The sequence below is a fragment of the Siphateles boraxobius genome, unplaced genomic scaffold (assembly GCF_051911475.1).
Source record: "Siphateles boraxobius isolate OS27281-9 unplaced genomic scaffold, OSU_SipBor_1 8, whole genome shotgun sequence".
Taxonomy (NCBI): domain Eukaryota; kingdom Metazoa; phylum Chordata; class Actinopteri; order Cypriniformes; family Leuciscidae; genus Siphateles; species Siphateles boraxobius.
Window position 1 is genome coordinate 7,447,126 of NW_027509208.1, and position 15,581 is coordinate 7,462,706.

General features: G+C 36.9%; 1 protein-coding gene across 3 annotated transcripts in view; it reads left to right on the forward strand.

Moving 5' to 3' along the window:
* rgs6 (regulator of G protein signaling 6) overlaps positions 1-15,581 on the forward strand; it is a 60,384-nt gene that overhangs the window by 35,690 nt on the left and 9,113 nt on the right. For all 3 annotated transcript variants that reach the window (XM_077220402.1, XM_077220404.1, XM_077220403.1), the window contains exons 3-12: positions 7,689-7,785; positions 8,765-8,815; positions 8,910-9,016; positions 11,085-11,136; positions 11,629-11,693; positions 13,098-13,174; positions 13,865-13,946; positions 15,130-15,204; positions 15,287-15,385; positions 15,496-15,557. In XM_077220402.1, the coding sequence (XP_077076517.1) occupies positions 7,689-7,785; positions 8,765-8,815; positions 8,910-9,016; positions 11,085-11,136; positions 11,629-11,693; positions 13,098-13,174; positions 13,865-13,946; positions 15,130-15,204; positions 15,287-15,385; positions 15,496-15,557 (767 nt within the window). The remainder of the gene's footprint in view (positions 1-7,688; positions 7,786-8,764; positions 8,816-8,909; positions 9,017-11,084; positions 11,137-11,628; positions 11,694-13,097; positions 13,175-13,864; positions 13,947-15,129; positions 15,205-15,286; positions 15,386-15,495; positions 15,558-15,581) is intronic.

Genomic DNA, 15,581 nt, shown 5'->3' on the forward strand with positions numbered 1-15,581 from the left:
AAGCTATACATTTCATGATATTTGCATAGTACGTGCAAGTTATTTGTGCCTGAAAGTGCTGTGGGGAACAAATGCAATATAAATGCGCTGAGTTGAAGCTATTGTATTTTCTGATATGGTGTCTTGGATAACTTGGAAAAGGAGAAATAAAGATATACCGTTTTTATCCATCATGGTTTGATTGAAATGTGGGCTTTATATTGCTATTTAATTGAGATAAATGAGAATAGTTATGTCTACAAAAGTGGTTTTAAAGCAGAGAAAGTTTTTTTTTCATCTTTTTAGCATAACTCAGGAATCGTGCACAAATACCACTGTCAATGGCGTTGGAAAGCTTAAAAATGCTGCCCTCGGAGGAGGCGTTCCAAGGTAGGAAGGCATCAAGACATGTCCGAATCCAATGTTAGCTTCACTTCCTGTCTCCTGAGATACCGTCATCTGATCGATTTTTGAAGGCAGCATATATGTATCCTTCTCTGCCTTTGATATCCCACAGTGCTGCGCTTTCCGTTGTGACCGTTATGCTCAGATATAAAGATGGCTTCTGAAATGTGCAGTTTTTGGTCAGTTTGTGTGTAAATGTACATTTTTGACAAACGTTTTCCACTTTTGATGTAATTTTGACAGAGAAATTAGTATTGTAGTAGTATTTAAATATTTGCTTAGTTATCATCAAAACTCTATTTTGTTGTATATCATTAAACCGTTAAGACTCCTCAGAAGTCTGCCCGAAATCAGTTTCGTGAGGTGCCTTCGTGCACAAACACTGCTTGAGAAGTCATTGCCAGTCAGATGCCTAAGATTTTGGATGCAGCCAGTATAGGGTCAGTTGTAATTTCTTGTTGTCTTTAAATTGGAGCTTGCTGAGCTTCTGTCAGCTTTGGCAGTGATTCCTTTTTTTTTCTTGTCCTGCTATTGTATCAAATTCATGTGTGCTATATTCTGACACTGTTGGCTGGATTGCTTAAGGCCCTGTGTAGATGCCACTGCTGTTCAGCTCCAGTGGGCCGTGTCATGAGAATCACTGAGATTAGAGAGCAGTGAATTGTTTTAAGGAAATGCTCATGTCTCTGAATCAGTCAACAGTGCGACTGGTGAAAACCTTAGTTTGTTCTTTCTTCACTTTACAGTAGATACCATTAGAAGAGTGGCCACTGGCATAGAGAGAGAATAAATGAATGGATGAGCAAATGAATGGATGAGTTAAGTTAAGCTCAATGTGACATTGGTGATTATCCTAAAAAAAGTTTAAAAAAAGAGGTGAGGCACTTTTAGTGGAAGTAAATGTAGCCAATGTTTGGAGCATTTAAAAGTATAAATATAAGCTTATATTTTATATAAGCACTTACATTAATTTTTTTGATAAAAAATTGTGTATTATTGAGCTGTTTAAATCATAATGTTTGCAGTGCTTTTAGTTGTCACATTGTCATGGCAACAAAGTTATACATAGCTTTTTTTATATAACTTTACATAGAAAAGGTCAGTAAGGAATTTTTTCATACTATGATTGTTAATTTGCATTATGTGTCTTGCGTCTGTGCTACTGAAACTTTTACATCCATCGTAAGTGTACGCCACGAGTGCTGTCAATTGATTTGAACTTGTATTGAACGCTGGAATATTCCTTTAGTGGCCCCATGCATATCAAGGGTGTGCATTTCCATAAAAGACGAGGTCCAGGTTGTTAAACTGTATCTATCTTTTTTTTTCAAAGTCTGACAACCCTGTCATCATATTTCCATTAGGAAACGCATCTCACAGTTGCTGTCAAAAGAATCAGCCGTGTGCACTTGGTCTCTCTGCAAAGCTCAGACTCTGCTCTAGACTTTCAGTTGATCCAATAGATTATACTAAAGATTTTTTTTTTTACTTCGATTATGAATTTCTAGAAACCTGCAGCGAATAGCTATTGATTCGTCAGACGATTAACACACAGGCTTTGTTGCGACTATAATGATTTTTTTAAGAGGTGACCTCAGGGTTGTGGATTATCCTGTGACGTTTGCTGGGCCTGTGTGCAAATCTTTTCTGCTTAAGACCCATTTCGAAATCACTGCTCCCTGAAACAGAGCTGCACATGCACTGTAGTACGCTATTACATCCCTGACTTACCGAGCATGATTGTTTTTTGGTCTCCAGGTGCTAATGTTTCATTCATTTATTGTTATAAGGTACTTATTAAAGATTGGTGAATTTTGCCCAGGCTACCTGGCAGTTCTTTCAAAGCCGCCCAAGATTTGCTGCCCCCTTCTGCGCTGTTACTTTTTAATCATGAACCATAATAAAAGACTCAAGCCTTAATTTATTATTTAAGAAATTTAACACAGAGCTAAAGTAAAGAACATTATGTCATAAGGGGTTTAACATTAATTAGCAGAAAGAATAAATTTTAGCCTGCTTTTGTGAGTTGATATTATAGCAGTTTATATGATAATTTTGCATGTGTTTTTTACACATTTATGAGAGTGTGAATGAGTTCTGGTGCAAAAGACATCATCTAGACGCCTAAATGAATATAATCTCATTGCTCTGTGAAAGAGCGTGACATTGTAGCTCGAATGAATTGGTGTGGCACCCACGAACAGTGCGAAGAACAAAATGTAGTGTGGAAATTGCTAAATTTTTGGTGACTACATATCATATAGTAAAAAAAAATGCATTTTAGAGTTAAAAGTAAAGTGTATAGTAAAGTTATTGCCTGACATAATATTGTCTATTTTTCATAATTCAGCTTAATCATTGTCATATGTGTACAGATTCTCTGGTAAGTATTTCAGATAGTGGTTTAGTGAAAAGCACAGCAAATAATATATTTTATAATTTGATTTTTTTTGTAGCCATACAAACTCTTGTTTTGAAACTTTTAATCGGTTTCTATTGTGAGTTATAAAATAATGCAGTCTCAAAAACCCTTTGGTTGAAAAAAAAAATCTCAAACCCCTTTTATGAGTTTTCAAAGAGAGGATCATAGAGAGAGAAAGAGGTGATAAATAAGGTATAGTTTGGACTGAGCCTGTCCCTCTGGGACTTTCGTCATACTATTGAGTTTTTTTCAGCCGGCTCTATAAAGGACTTTGAATCCTTGAAGGCCCAGGTGGAGAGTTTGGATTTGGACATCAGCTTCTGACGTACAGAGAACAGAAGTTCCTTTTATTGAGAGATGAGATCAGCTGAAACCCGCCTTCACCTGTATGCCTGCCTGCTTTTTCATCTCCCAGCTGCATAGCCAGGTGTTTAAAACAGAAGAGCCTCTTAAAGTCATGGAGGCCACTCACAGAAAGTCAGAAGTTTGCAGGTGGGTGTCATTTTTAACTCAAGTGAGATAATATAGTTTGATGTGATGAATCTTAATTCACCCCCAAAAAAAAAAATTCTATCATTAGCTCACTCTAATGTTGGTCCAAACCTAATATAGTGTGCAAATCATATGGGGTCATAATCTGAAAATACTAACACATTACCTAAATAGTATGTTGAACAGTTTTATTTTGAATGTGCACCAATGAAAATAGGTAAATGGGGCAATTTACCTTTTATTTCATTTTGACTTGAAATATGTTATAACATTAAACGTTTTTTTCCACCTCATCTGATTACGTTCCTTTGGTATTCTTAGACTCAGTAAGTGTAAATATGATACAGAATTCACAGTATTAGATGTTAATTAGCAACTTATGTTAACTTTTCCTACTGCAAAAAAACGTTTTCCAATTAACCTCTTTATGGGCATCTTTTGACCACGTTTCATAACTCATTATTGTCTCGCTTTGGGTCATAACACCGCCTATGAGTATAAGAAATGCTTGTCACGTCAGTATGCGCCTCGGGTAGACATGGTTGAGTGTCATTCATCAGGACGTGGCTGTGGAAAATCAACAGCATCGATTGTTCACATATCTCCTGCAGGGACTGAGCAGATGAGCCACAGGATGCTGCAAAGGTATTATCATCAGGAGCGCTTCCCATGCTGTTATCTATGGGAACACTAACCTGTCTCACAAACTAACTCATACTGCTTTGCTACAAAGCACAACCTTGATGTATCTCATAAGTGCCTTGTTTAATTTCATGGATTTACCTGGCAAGCAAGACCCCTTGAAGATGCTTTTCCACCATCTACTTTGCTTCAGAAATGACCTTGCCTCTTGAGAGGCTTCAATAGAGGTGGAAATCTGTCCTTTTTGTTTCTCCTCTCCTCAGTAAGAGTGCCATTCACAGGCTACAGAGACTTGCTGTAATCAAGTTTGAAAGATGGGCTTGATTGAGAAAGGGCTCTTACGGGTGAAACAATATGTAACCACCCACATATGCCGCTGCTGATCATTCAAATCCCTCAAAGACAGCAATACAAGTCTTTTTTAGGTCGTCATCAACATGGTTGGGTTTAGACGAATATGGGTTATACTTTTCTGTTGGTTTGTTACCGTCAGGAGTCCAATCAATGCTCCTTTTTTAAATGTCCTCGTGATAATCTGCTGTAAAAAGATTTGAGATATTGTCACAAAGACGACTTGATAGTACTACACTTAAAACACTTCACTGAATTCCACAGAGACCACAAGCACTTTAACAATAAAGGACACATGCTGATATTAAAAAGAAATCTTCTTTAAATCTCTTGATTTAAATTCAGCTGCAAATGTCAATGACAGCTTTAACTTGTCATTGCTGGCCATGGTATAAATGGGATATTAATTCATGGCTAGCTGCGCATTAAACGATTTGAATTTACTCTGTGTTGGGCGGCTCTTTGCCTCTTCGTTATGCATTAAAATTGTTTAATGCACAGCTATTGTGGATTATCCCTTACATTGAAATCTCCAGTTTTCAGTGTCACATGATCCTTCAGAAATATGTTAATTTGGTGCTCGAGAAACATTGAAAACAGTGCTGCTTAATTTTTTTGAGGATTTTGTGATTTAAAATTTTTTTCAGGATTCTTTCAAAAGAACAGCATTTATTTGAAATAGATTTTTTTTGTAACAATGTACAATTCTTTACTGTCCCTTTTGATCAATTGAATGCATACTTGCAACCCCAAACTTTTGAATGGTAGTGTAAATATATTTAAATTGAAAATGTATAAAAATGACTGAAAATGCATGATGCAATATGAGTAACTTTATGTAAATATATTTAAAAATGTCTATTAGCAATATATTCTTTAGCCATACATACAAAATATGTTATATGGCAAGGCTTTTTATTAGAATATGCAGTAACTGAACACCTTATTTGCTTTCCCAGTTGAGCTACAAGAAGTTTGTGTTAATATGAAATGCATTTTTTCTTTCATGTGAACTTGTGAAGTTATGTGCCAGGGCTTGTAATTTTTCTTTGGAAAATGTTTACTGGCACTTCCTGAACTGGAGGCTGCTTCAACCAAGAATGCTAATTGCAACATTTAACACAAGCTGCGGCAGCCTCTGAGGGGGACAGTAGTACTGCGATAACCTAATAAGAACTCAGCACAGTGTTTTGACAGAATATGACATATGTAAGTGCTTTTTGGGATGTACCAACACAAGGGCCCATCCTAAAAAGAGCTCTCTAGTGAGTGCTGCTGATTGTACTGAAATAGAATGACAACCCAGCATGAGGCCGGGTGAAGAGCGTCTTTCAGAGAGATAAGCCATGGCATCCGTTAAGTTCATTTAATGTCACTCACTCTCATTAAGGAAGGATACACAGCTTCACCATGATGACTAGTGCGAATTTGCTCAAAATCAGTCTCTTTTTATTTGGGATGGCCTCCATAACAGACCACGTATCCTACTTTAAACAACTGGGGTGATTTGGCTATCAAAAGAAAATGTTTTGTTAGAGTAAATATTAATGACGAAAGAGCTGCTCACACAGAACGTGTTTTTACATTCCACTATGTTGCTTTTTTTTATATTTTTTTGACGCAAACATGCTCTAGACGAAACATATCCTCGACCTTTTCTGTACAGTCCACTGCCTTGCGGCTTTTAATGTTCTGTGTGAATGGCCCCTAAAAGTAGAAGCTGGGGCGGGCGGCCCTCGTGGTCAAATCACACTGTATACAGGGCCAGGGGACCCTAATGGTCATCTGGTCCATTATCCAGCCCTACTTTTGCTTAATTCAACTTTGAATATTGAGAAATTTGGGGGGGCTGGAAGGTGCGAGGCTGTTGGATAGAAGCCATTTTGCCCTCTAAACACCATGTAGCATTTTATCTGTATGGATTTGAGTGTTAAACAGATCACTCTAATTTGGCTTCCTTTTTTGCCGCTGGGTTTAGAAGGTGGACTGTTGTCCGTTTTGGCTCTACAGCCAGGATCTCTCATGGGACTCAGGCCAACACTCATCGACCCGTTTAGAATAGTTTGCACCATAGACTCATGTTTTAGCCACTTGATAGAGAGCATTAAACGAAGTGAAGTGCTTTTTTATGGGCAGAGAGGGGAAATTAGTCTCATGTGGTAATGGATGGAATGACTAGAGTGTTTTTTTGGAAAATGAGGGCGAGTCCTTATGTAGCACAGCTGTATGTTTTGTTTGGCATGGCTGATGATGTACGCACCCTCTCTTTATACTTGAAATGAAGTGGCCTTGTTTTATTTTAGCAGCGTCGTGTTGTCGTGGGCTCGTGAGGGTCGGGGCTGGCTTTGATTGTTTATATATAGCTACTGTATGCATTAAAAGCAACTGAGATCTTGCCTCCTACACGACGCATGCAATAAAAGAGGGTTGAGCACCACAGAACAGTGATGACAACATGCAATATCCAAGCAGAGAATGGTGAACGCTACCTAATCTCATTATGCTCCCTCTCTCCTGCAAAACTATTAGCTGTTTTCATCAGTGCCGGGATTATTTATAGACTGGAGGTGCAAGCTTGTGTACTCGAAAGGCCTCTGCTTAGACGCCTGCGTATCCAGAGAGGAATGAGGACAGATGTTCCCATCACAAGAGAAGGGATCATTTATGTTGCTTTACAAGATTTTGGGAATAAAAACAGAAAAAAACCCTGTAAAATAAAATGAAACACTGCATTTAAAGTGACAGCATTGAGTATTTCCTTTTATAACAGTCTTGAATTACACTATCGGCGTATTACAGTTTAAAAGAACTGTTTTAATATATTTTTAAATATATTTTAACATACAATTAATTCATGTGATGCTAAAGCTGAATTTTCTGCAGCCATCACTCCAGTCTTCAATGTCACATGATCTTTCAGAAATCCTTCCTATTTAAATAGAAAACACTTTTAAATTGTAATAATATTTCACAATGTTACTGATTTTACTGCATTTCGATCAATTAAGTCTTGGCAAGCATTAAATGCTTCTTTCAAAAACATTAAAAAAATCTGAATTATTCCAAACTGTTGACTGGTAGTGTATTTAATTGTTGTCAGGAGTTGAGCTATTGAAAAATAACACAAATTAATGTTGTTGATAAATAGATGCACAAAGCATTGTGTATGTATTTTCTACTGAATTGAACATGATATATGCAGCAAAAAATAGACTCGGTGAGGAAAATCTTCTTGCAGCTACGCTTCTGATGTGCTGCTCCTGCTTTTGTGGGCTGTGTTAATTCCTGTCAATATAGGCACTGAAATAAAAGTGAAGCAGATTTAGACTGTGGCTACAGTATGAGATGTGAGTCAGCCAAACTAACTAGACAGACTCTTTATTCCCTCGTCCTGTAGATTGAGGACATCATCACACGTCTCCAAGATGAAACTGAAGGTGTGCCAGTCAGAACGGTCAAGAGCTTCCTGTCCAAGATTCCCAGCGTTGTTACAGGTATACTGGCAAGAATGTGGGTGGAACAGTTTGTGTCTAAACTGGTTTGTTATTTGATAGATGTTGATTGGGTTTTTCAATGGTTGTTGTTATCATAAATTATGTGTGAGAAAATGCAATCCAGTTTAATAGTAGCAATTGAAGTGTACACATTTTCGAATATTTTCTAACCATTATTTTCTGTATTCAATATATGAGTGCTAATGTGGAGACAGCTGATTCACATGAAATATTGATTTTGTTATTTCATTAGCTCACTTGCTTTAGTTCACCCAAAAATGAAAGTGGTAGTTGCATAGGCTGTCAATGGAGCTCTCAGATTTTATTAAAAAGATCTTCATTCATTTGTGTTGCGAAGATGAACGAAAGTCTTACGGGTTGGGAACGACATGAGGGTGAACAATTAATGACACAAGACAGGATCTTCATTTTCGGATGAACAAACCCTTTAAAGTGTAGAAAACAAGATGAACACTGCAACAATATTTATTTATTTAGTTATTAAATTAATTTAGGAAGTATATGAAATTCATGGCTAGTTAGCTAACATTTGGCTTTCTCATCCAGCTCTTTGTATCTTTTTTGATTTTCTATTTTAACTGGGGACTTCTTGTTTACTATCAGAATTATTATTAGCAGTCAGGCATGATTATGTTATTCTGTAAGCGAAAGTTTGATAATAGGTTCACAGTAGTCTTCATCTGATGTGAATGTTTTTACACAATTACTACAGTGAGGGGCTCTAAATAGATGCCCGCAGGCCCGGATAACTAATAGCTGATTTGGAACTAAAGCGTTGATGTTGTACATGATTGAGGTGGTGCTCATGTAGATTTAGCTTGACTGATCTAACACGTACTCAATTATAATCCACTGTGGTGATTTTATCTTGATATCAATGTTTTGAGAAGTGAATGTAATTCATGCATAAATTTGCATGTGAAAATAAGGTGATATGTTTCCCCTTTTTAAACTTCAGGTTCAGACATTGTTCAGTGGATGATGAAGAACCTCAACATAGATGATCCCGGTAGGTCCTGATCTGAAGAAAGATACACATATTATTGATGACTGCAATAAGTTGCTTGCTTGTGAGAGTAAATCTTTCATTTCTGTATTGACAGTGGAGGCCATACACATCGGCAGTCTGATCGCTGCCCAAGGCTACATATTCCCCATCTCTGATCATGTTCTCACCCTCAAGGATGATGGGACATTTTACCGCTTTCAAGTGAGCTTATCTATCTAACATCAACCAAATAAGAATCACGTGGATTGTATCCTGGCAGCTGTGGTTTCCAGGATGTGATCTAGTTTCACTTAAGCACTGCTGAGATTCTAAATCTACTGTGTGAAAAACATTATGAAGAAGCTCCGCTAACCTTTACACCTGCTGAACAAATAGGATTGTGTTTGATCAGAGCAGCTGCCTTATGAAGCTCTTCATTATTGACAGCATAGTTCAGGCAGTATATTAATGAGATTTATTTAACATGTTGTGTACTTATAGGTTTTTTTTATTTTTTTTAAAGCATTTAATTTTTTTTATCACCAAGGACACATTAAATGGATCAAAAGTGACAGAAATTGTTGTTGAATTATAAATGTTTTTACTATTTAACTTTCAATTCAGGGCCCCTTAGCCCTTCATTCACACAGAACAATAAAAATGCAAGACACAAGAGATGTCTAGATACATTTTTTTGAAAAGTTACACTACTTTTATATTGAGTGCCGTTTTATTTTAATTTGTTGAAACTTTTTTCAACATTGATCATAAAAAGAAACGGCATAGTAGAATGATTTCTGAAGGATCATGTGACACTGAAGTTTGGAGTAATGATGCTGAAAATTCAACTTTGCCATCACAGGAATAAATTACATAATATAAAATATATTAAAATGGAAAACAGCTATTTTAAATTGTAATCATTTTTACAGAATATTAATGCTTTTGACTGTATAAATGCAGCCTTGCTAATCATCTTTCAGAAGATGAGACTTATATCAAAAACATTTAAGAATTATACTGTTCAAAAGTTTGGTGGTCTGTATGTTAATTGTCTGTTGCTGTAGATCTAAGCTGTTAAATAATATTTCATCTCACTGTGTCCTCCAGAAGTTGGTACATATTTATCTGGTAAAGGTTCTTCATTTTTCAGTGATTTAGATGATTGGTGAGGAGATATCCAAGGGCACATTTCTGAGCCTTTTTTTGCTCACATAACTCGGACGTTTTACAGGAGTAACACAGTAGTCTTTTGACTGGCAAAGATCTATATAAAACCCGGAGAAAGTTATCTATTAGCATTTCCTTTCATCTGAATGGCAGTAGCTGGAGTATGTTATTTGAAATCTGCCATCTTTAAACTGTCAGTTTTAGAGGAAAAGCTGAATTCTCGGATAATGACATTAGACTGTCTTTCCAATAAGCATGATACAGTATCAGTAAGCCAATTAATGAATTTGAGTTTCTTTTGTACATTCATTAATTACTCAGCGTTTCTCTGGAGTATGGCTCATCAGCTCATTGCTTGACAATAATGATCTCTATGCATCATCATTTGTTTTTGCTGCCTGTAGTCTTTTTGACTGGCTCCACGAAGGCGAGAGAGTTTTCCGATTCCCAGGGAAAGCAAGAACTGAAAAGAATGTAAATGTGTACCTTGAAATGAAATGTAAATCGCTTTGGATAAAAGTGTCTGCCAAATGCAAATGTAAGCTAATGTTGATATATTAACCAGGAATAATTTTGTGAGAATATTCAAGATTCCAGATTCAGAATATTCAGAATATTTGAGATTATCTGTATGTACTTCAAATAAAAAGATCAGTTATTGAGGGAAAAATAGAATTATGATCTCTGTTTTGTTTGATGAGTTATTCAAATTATTTACATTATGAAAGAGGGATATTCATCTTGAGATTTGCTAAAGATTACAATTAATGTTTTAAAAGTATCAGTGCTTTAAAAGATGAACTTAAAGTGAACATTAGATGAACATATTTGAGAACTGAGTAGCACGGTTTAATGAATTTTGGCTAGATTAAGTCCAAGCTCATACTCAAGAATTCTGCCTACTAAATTGTGAATAAAAACTTGAGTAATCATCTCTCTCTCTCTCTCTCTCTCTCTCTCTCTCTCTCTCTCTCTCTCTCTCTCTCTCTCTCTCTCTCTCTCTCTCTCTCTCTCTCTCTCTCTCTCTCTCTCTCTCTCTCTCTCTCTCTCTCTCTCTCTCTCTCTCTCTCTCTCTCTCTCTCTCTCTCTCTCTCTCTCTCTCTCTCACCCTCTCACCCAGGCTCCATACTTTTGGCCCTCTAATTGCTGGGAACCAGAGAACACGGACTATGGTAAGAGATGGACTCTGCTGGGCAGACTCCCAATGACGTAAGAGCACACCAAGCCTTACCGTACATGTTTTTCAGAGAGCTAAAATAACTCATAACACCCCGTCCTCAGCCAACAGTCTGCTTTCCCAGGATTATAACAGCCCTGTTGAACAGTGAGGGAGAACTGCAGAGCACTTCTTCTATGTGTGGATCAGTAGGTGTATGAGAATGAGTTGACTGTGGGCAGATGTTTACTGATGGTCAATGGTGACTCATTTTCAGTCCCTACTGTCTGTAAACTGGCCAAGCAGAGATGATAGATGCAGAGAAAGTACAAAATCCAATCAAGGTCTTATGCTGGATGTGTTTGTAGAGGCGGGATTATACATGACGGTTGATAAGGCCAAATCTCTCATGACCTCTTGTCTGTTTTTCTCCCCCCCCCGTCCCCCCCCCCCCCTCTCTCTCTCTCTCTCTCTCTCTCTCTCTCTATCCCCCTCTTGCCTGTCACAGCCATCTATCTGTGCAAGCGGACCATGCAGAACAAGACCCGGCTGGAGCTGGCGGACTATGAGGCGGTAAGTGACCCACTGCGATGACAGCCGACAGAGAAAATGGAAGCAGTGTGTTTTGCCAGCATAGAAGCCTTTCAGTTTGGATTCTTGTGGTTATTGGCAGATACGTCGAGTTACTTTAGACTTGAACACACCGATTGTGAGCCCTTGTCGTTGAGCATTAAACTTGAAGTGTGTCATTTTTTTAAAATGATACTTTCTCCTCCATAGCTTAATGTACTGAGATAGCGATATGTACGCCATTTGTAGATTGTTTTTGAGATTATATACTGAGCCATAAATGCATAAATTACTTGAAAGGACAGTCACAGACTATCTTGAACTGTAATGTAAAAGTCAACAGTGAGGGAAAATTATCAATTTATGCTTTAAAAGAGTCTTCCAAAACATATTGGTCTCGTCAAAACAGCTGCTATAAGAAATATTTTGTAACATTACACACTACCGTTCAAAAGTTTGAGGTCAGTAAGACAGAAAAGATATTTTTTTCATTAAATTGATAAAAAGTGACCGTAAAGACATTTATAATGGTACAAAATCTTTCTATTTCAGATAAATGCTGTTCTTCTGAACTTTCTATTCATCAAAAATATCCTGGATGAAATTGAAAAAAAATTCTACATTGTTTTCAAATCACCATATTAGACTGATTTCTGAAGGATCATGTGACACTGATGAGTAATGATGCTGCAAAATTCCACTTTACCATCACAGGAATAAATTGCATTTTAAAATATATTAAAATAGAAAACAGTTATTTTAAATCTTAATAATATTTCACAATATTTCTGTTTTTACTGTATTTTAGATCAAATAAATGCAGCCATGGTTAGCCATGTTCAACTTTTGAACAGTATAGTGTGTATATATTATGTATTTATTATGTACAGGTATTTAACCTTTTATTGTGGCCAGCCTAAGGCACACATGTGCTATAATCATGCTGTCTAATTAGCATCTTGATATCCCACACCTGTGAGGTGGATGGATTATCTCGACTAAGGAGAAGTGCTCACTAACACAGATTTAGACAGATTTGTGAACAATGTTTGAGAGAAATAGGCCTTTTGTGTACATAGATATGTATGTATATGTATATATAATATATATGTATGTATATTGTGCACATTATGTGAATTATCTGTATTAATTTTCTGTATGCATATGCTGAATTTGGAATAGCATACTTGTTTTTTTTACTTATGCCATAATTTTTCAAATATTTTAAGAAATAGTAAGAGTCGAGTAAAGTATGCTACTCTACTTTTCCAAATTCGGCCCTAAATACCTTACTACATTAGGCAATGTTAAATTATTCAAGTTGACTTTCCATTTCTGATGGATGAAGCTGAAGTTTGAAGCTTTCTTTCTTTCTCTCGGCTGTTTATCTCTGTCTCTTTCATTCAGGAGAATCTAGCGAGACTACAGAGGGCTTTTGCCAGGAAGTGGGAGTTCATCTTCATGCAGGCTGAGGCACAGGTCAAGTAAGTGCTGTTGTCAGGACAACTACGCAAACACTTTCTCTCACATATACCTGCTCTCTCCTCTGTTGAAGACAGATCTACCCTTTGTATTCCGCCCACACACAATCACACAAAGACATACGTACTGTATATACACAAACTCTCATTATGATGTAATGTAACAATAATATTGCAGATATGTAGTTGTTGAGGGCGAGACGTATTAGCATGTGCGTTTGATTTGGAGTGGTTCTCATCAATAGAAGCAGTCTCGCACTCTTCAAACATCGGCTGAAGAGCCTCATCTGATGGCCGAGGCCTGCAAACACAAGTCAACCCTGCTGAGATTTTTGATCATCAGTCTATCATCACACTGTCTGCAGTACCCTTTTCAAGACGAAACCCCCGATTTTGTGGAAAGAGAGAACAGGAGAGATGAATGAAAGGGTCTCAGGGCTCAAAACCAGGATCAGTGAAGGATAGAGAGAGTGATGCAGAAAATGTCAGTTACGTAAGAGTGAAGTGGCAGGAATGGAAATGAATTAGCTCTGCTCGCTGGCAGGTTGCAACTTTGATGAGCACAAGGGCTTTGCGCTTTGTCTGTTTTAACACGTGATGCAGGACACGTGTGTGTGTGTGGGGATTTGAAATGTTTCCTGCTCTCTGTTTAATATTAATGTCTTGCAGCTTTGTGTTTCTTTGATTTTGTAGGATCGACAGGAAAAAAGACAAAACGGAGAGAAAGATTCTGGATAGTCAAGAGAGAGCCTTCTGGGATGTCCACCGTCCTGTGGTGTGTGTGTGAGGGGTGGATCCAGTGTGGGATGGGTTGCTGTGTTTGCATCTTTGTTTGAATTGAATAGATCAAATAGGCACACTGTAAAAATGAAGTACTTGAGACACCATTTGTGGTTCCGCAGATTAGCACTTTGGAAAATCTCAAGGCCCATTTCAAACGGCAGTTCCTGCTAAGTGGAACACAGAAGTTCCTGCTCAAACTATGTTGACGTTTCCTTTAGTAAATAAAAATGAGGCACTTTGGGGCATTTCAAACACATATTGAAGTTTCTTGAGTACATAAAAGGATATTTGAGGCAACTTCAAAAGATGTCTAGATGTTCTGCCAATGTGGCAAACTGCAGAACCCCAAAATAGTGTTTAAAAAGCTGCACTGATTCCTTCAGATTTGAGCAAATTCGTGCATTTTGGACAAAAGCATTTATTTGAAGCTGCAAAAGCAATTTTGTAATATCATTTGTAGTACTGTCAGTAGATTAAAAATATTTTAGTAAACTTTACAATAATATTCAATTTGTTAACATTTAATGCTAGGTATTCTTAACTAAACATTTTACAGCATTTATTATTTAGCTTAATGTGAATTTATAAATATACAAAATAAAAATACAATTTAAACATACTTGAATTGTTTAAATGTATAGAAATTAACATTTAAAGGGATAATTCACTTAAAAATGAAAATTCTGTCATTTACTCGACCCCATGTTGTTTCAAATGTGTCTTTCTGTCTTCTGTACAACACAAAAGAAGATATTTTAAGAAATGTCTCAGTGTTTTTTGTCCAACGGAATACAATGGAAGTCAATGGGAACCAAAACCAACATTATTCAAATATATTCTTCGTTTCACAAAACAAATAAAGTTATATTACTGGTTCGGAATGACATGAGGGTAAGAAAATTATGGCAGAATTTCAATACATTTTGTAAAAGTAGCCTATTATTCATTGCTATTTTATTTGAGCTATTCCATTAACTAATATTAATGAATAGAACCCTGTTCATATGTGTCATAGAATATTTAACTTTATAGGTAACACATTTTTTAAGAGAAGAAAAAAAATTATATATGTAATTATTGGGTGCAACAATTTGTGTGATTGACGATCATAGTGGTAAATGTGCACATCGTATCAGTTTTTTATAGCTATATTTACATATGATTGTGATTCACAGCCTGGGTGTGTCAACACCACAGAGATGGACATCAGGAAGTGTCGCCGCCTAAAGAATCCTCAAAGAGTGAAAAAGGTGCTGATGCTATATTAATGTGTGTACTGTATGTATGAGACAGATGATTGGAATGTAACCCATCTTTGTCTCTGTTTCACAGTCAGTGTATGGGATTGTGGATGACACACAGACTCAGAGTCCTGTACACACACCCTCACAGCAGAGCAGCAAGGACACCAGAGAGGGCGTAGAGAAAGAGGTCTGTGTAAAGGATTGTTGTGAATTTGATTCTTGACAGCCTCACAGTGGCTATTAATATTTAGCACGTATCACTCACATGCTCAAGGGGAGATGCTCTGTCTTTTTCAGATTCTTTTCTTGAACACTCAGTTGGATCGACACTGTATGAAAATGTCCAAAGTCGCTGATACGTAGGTCCTCTTTATTGTTCTGTC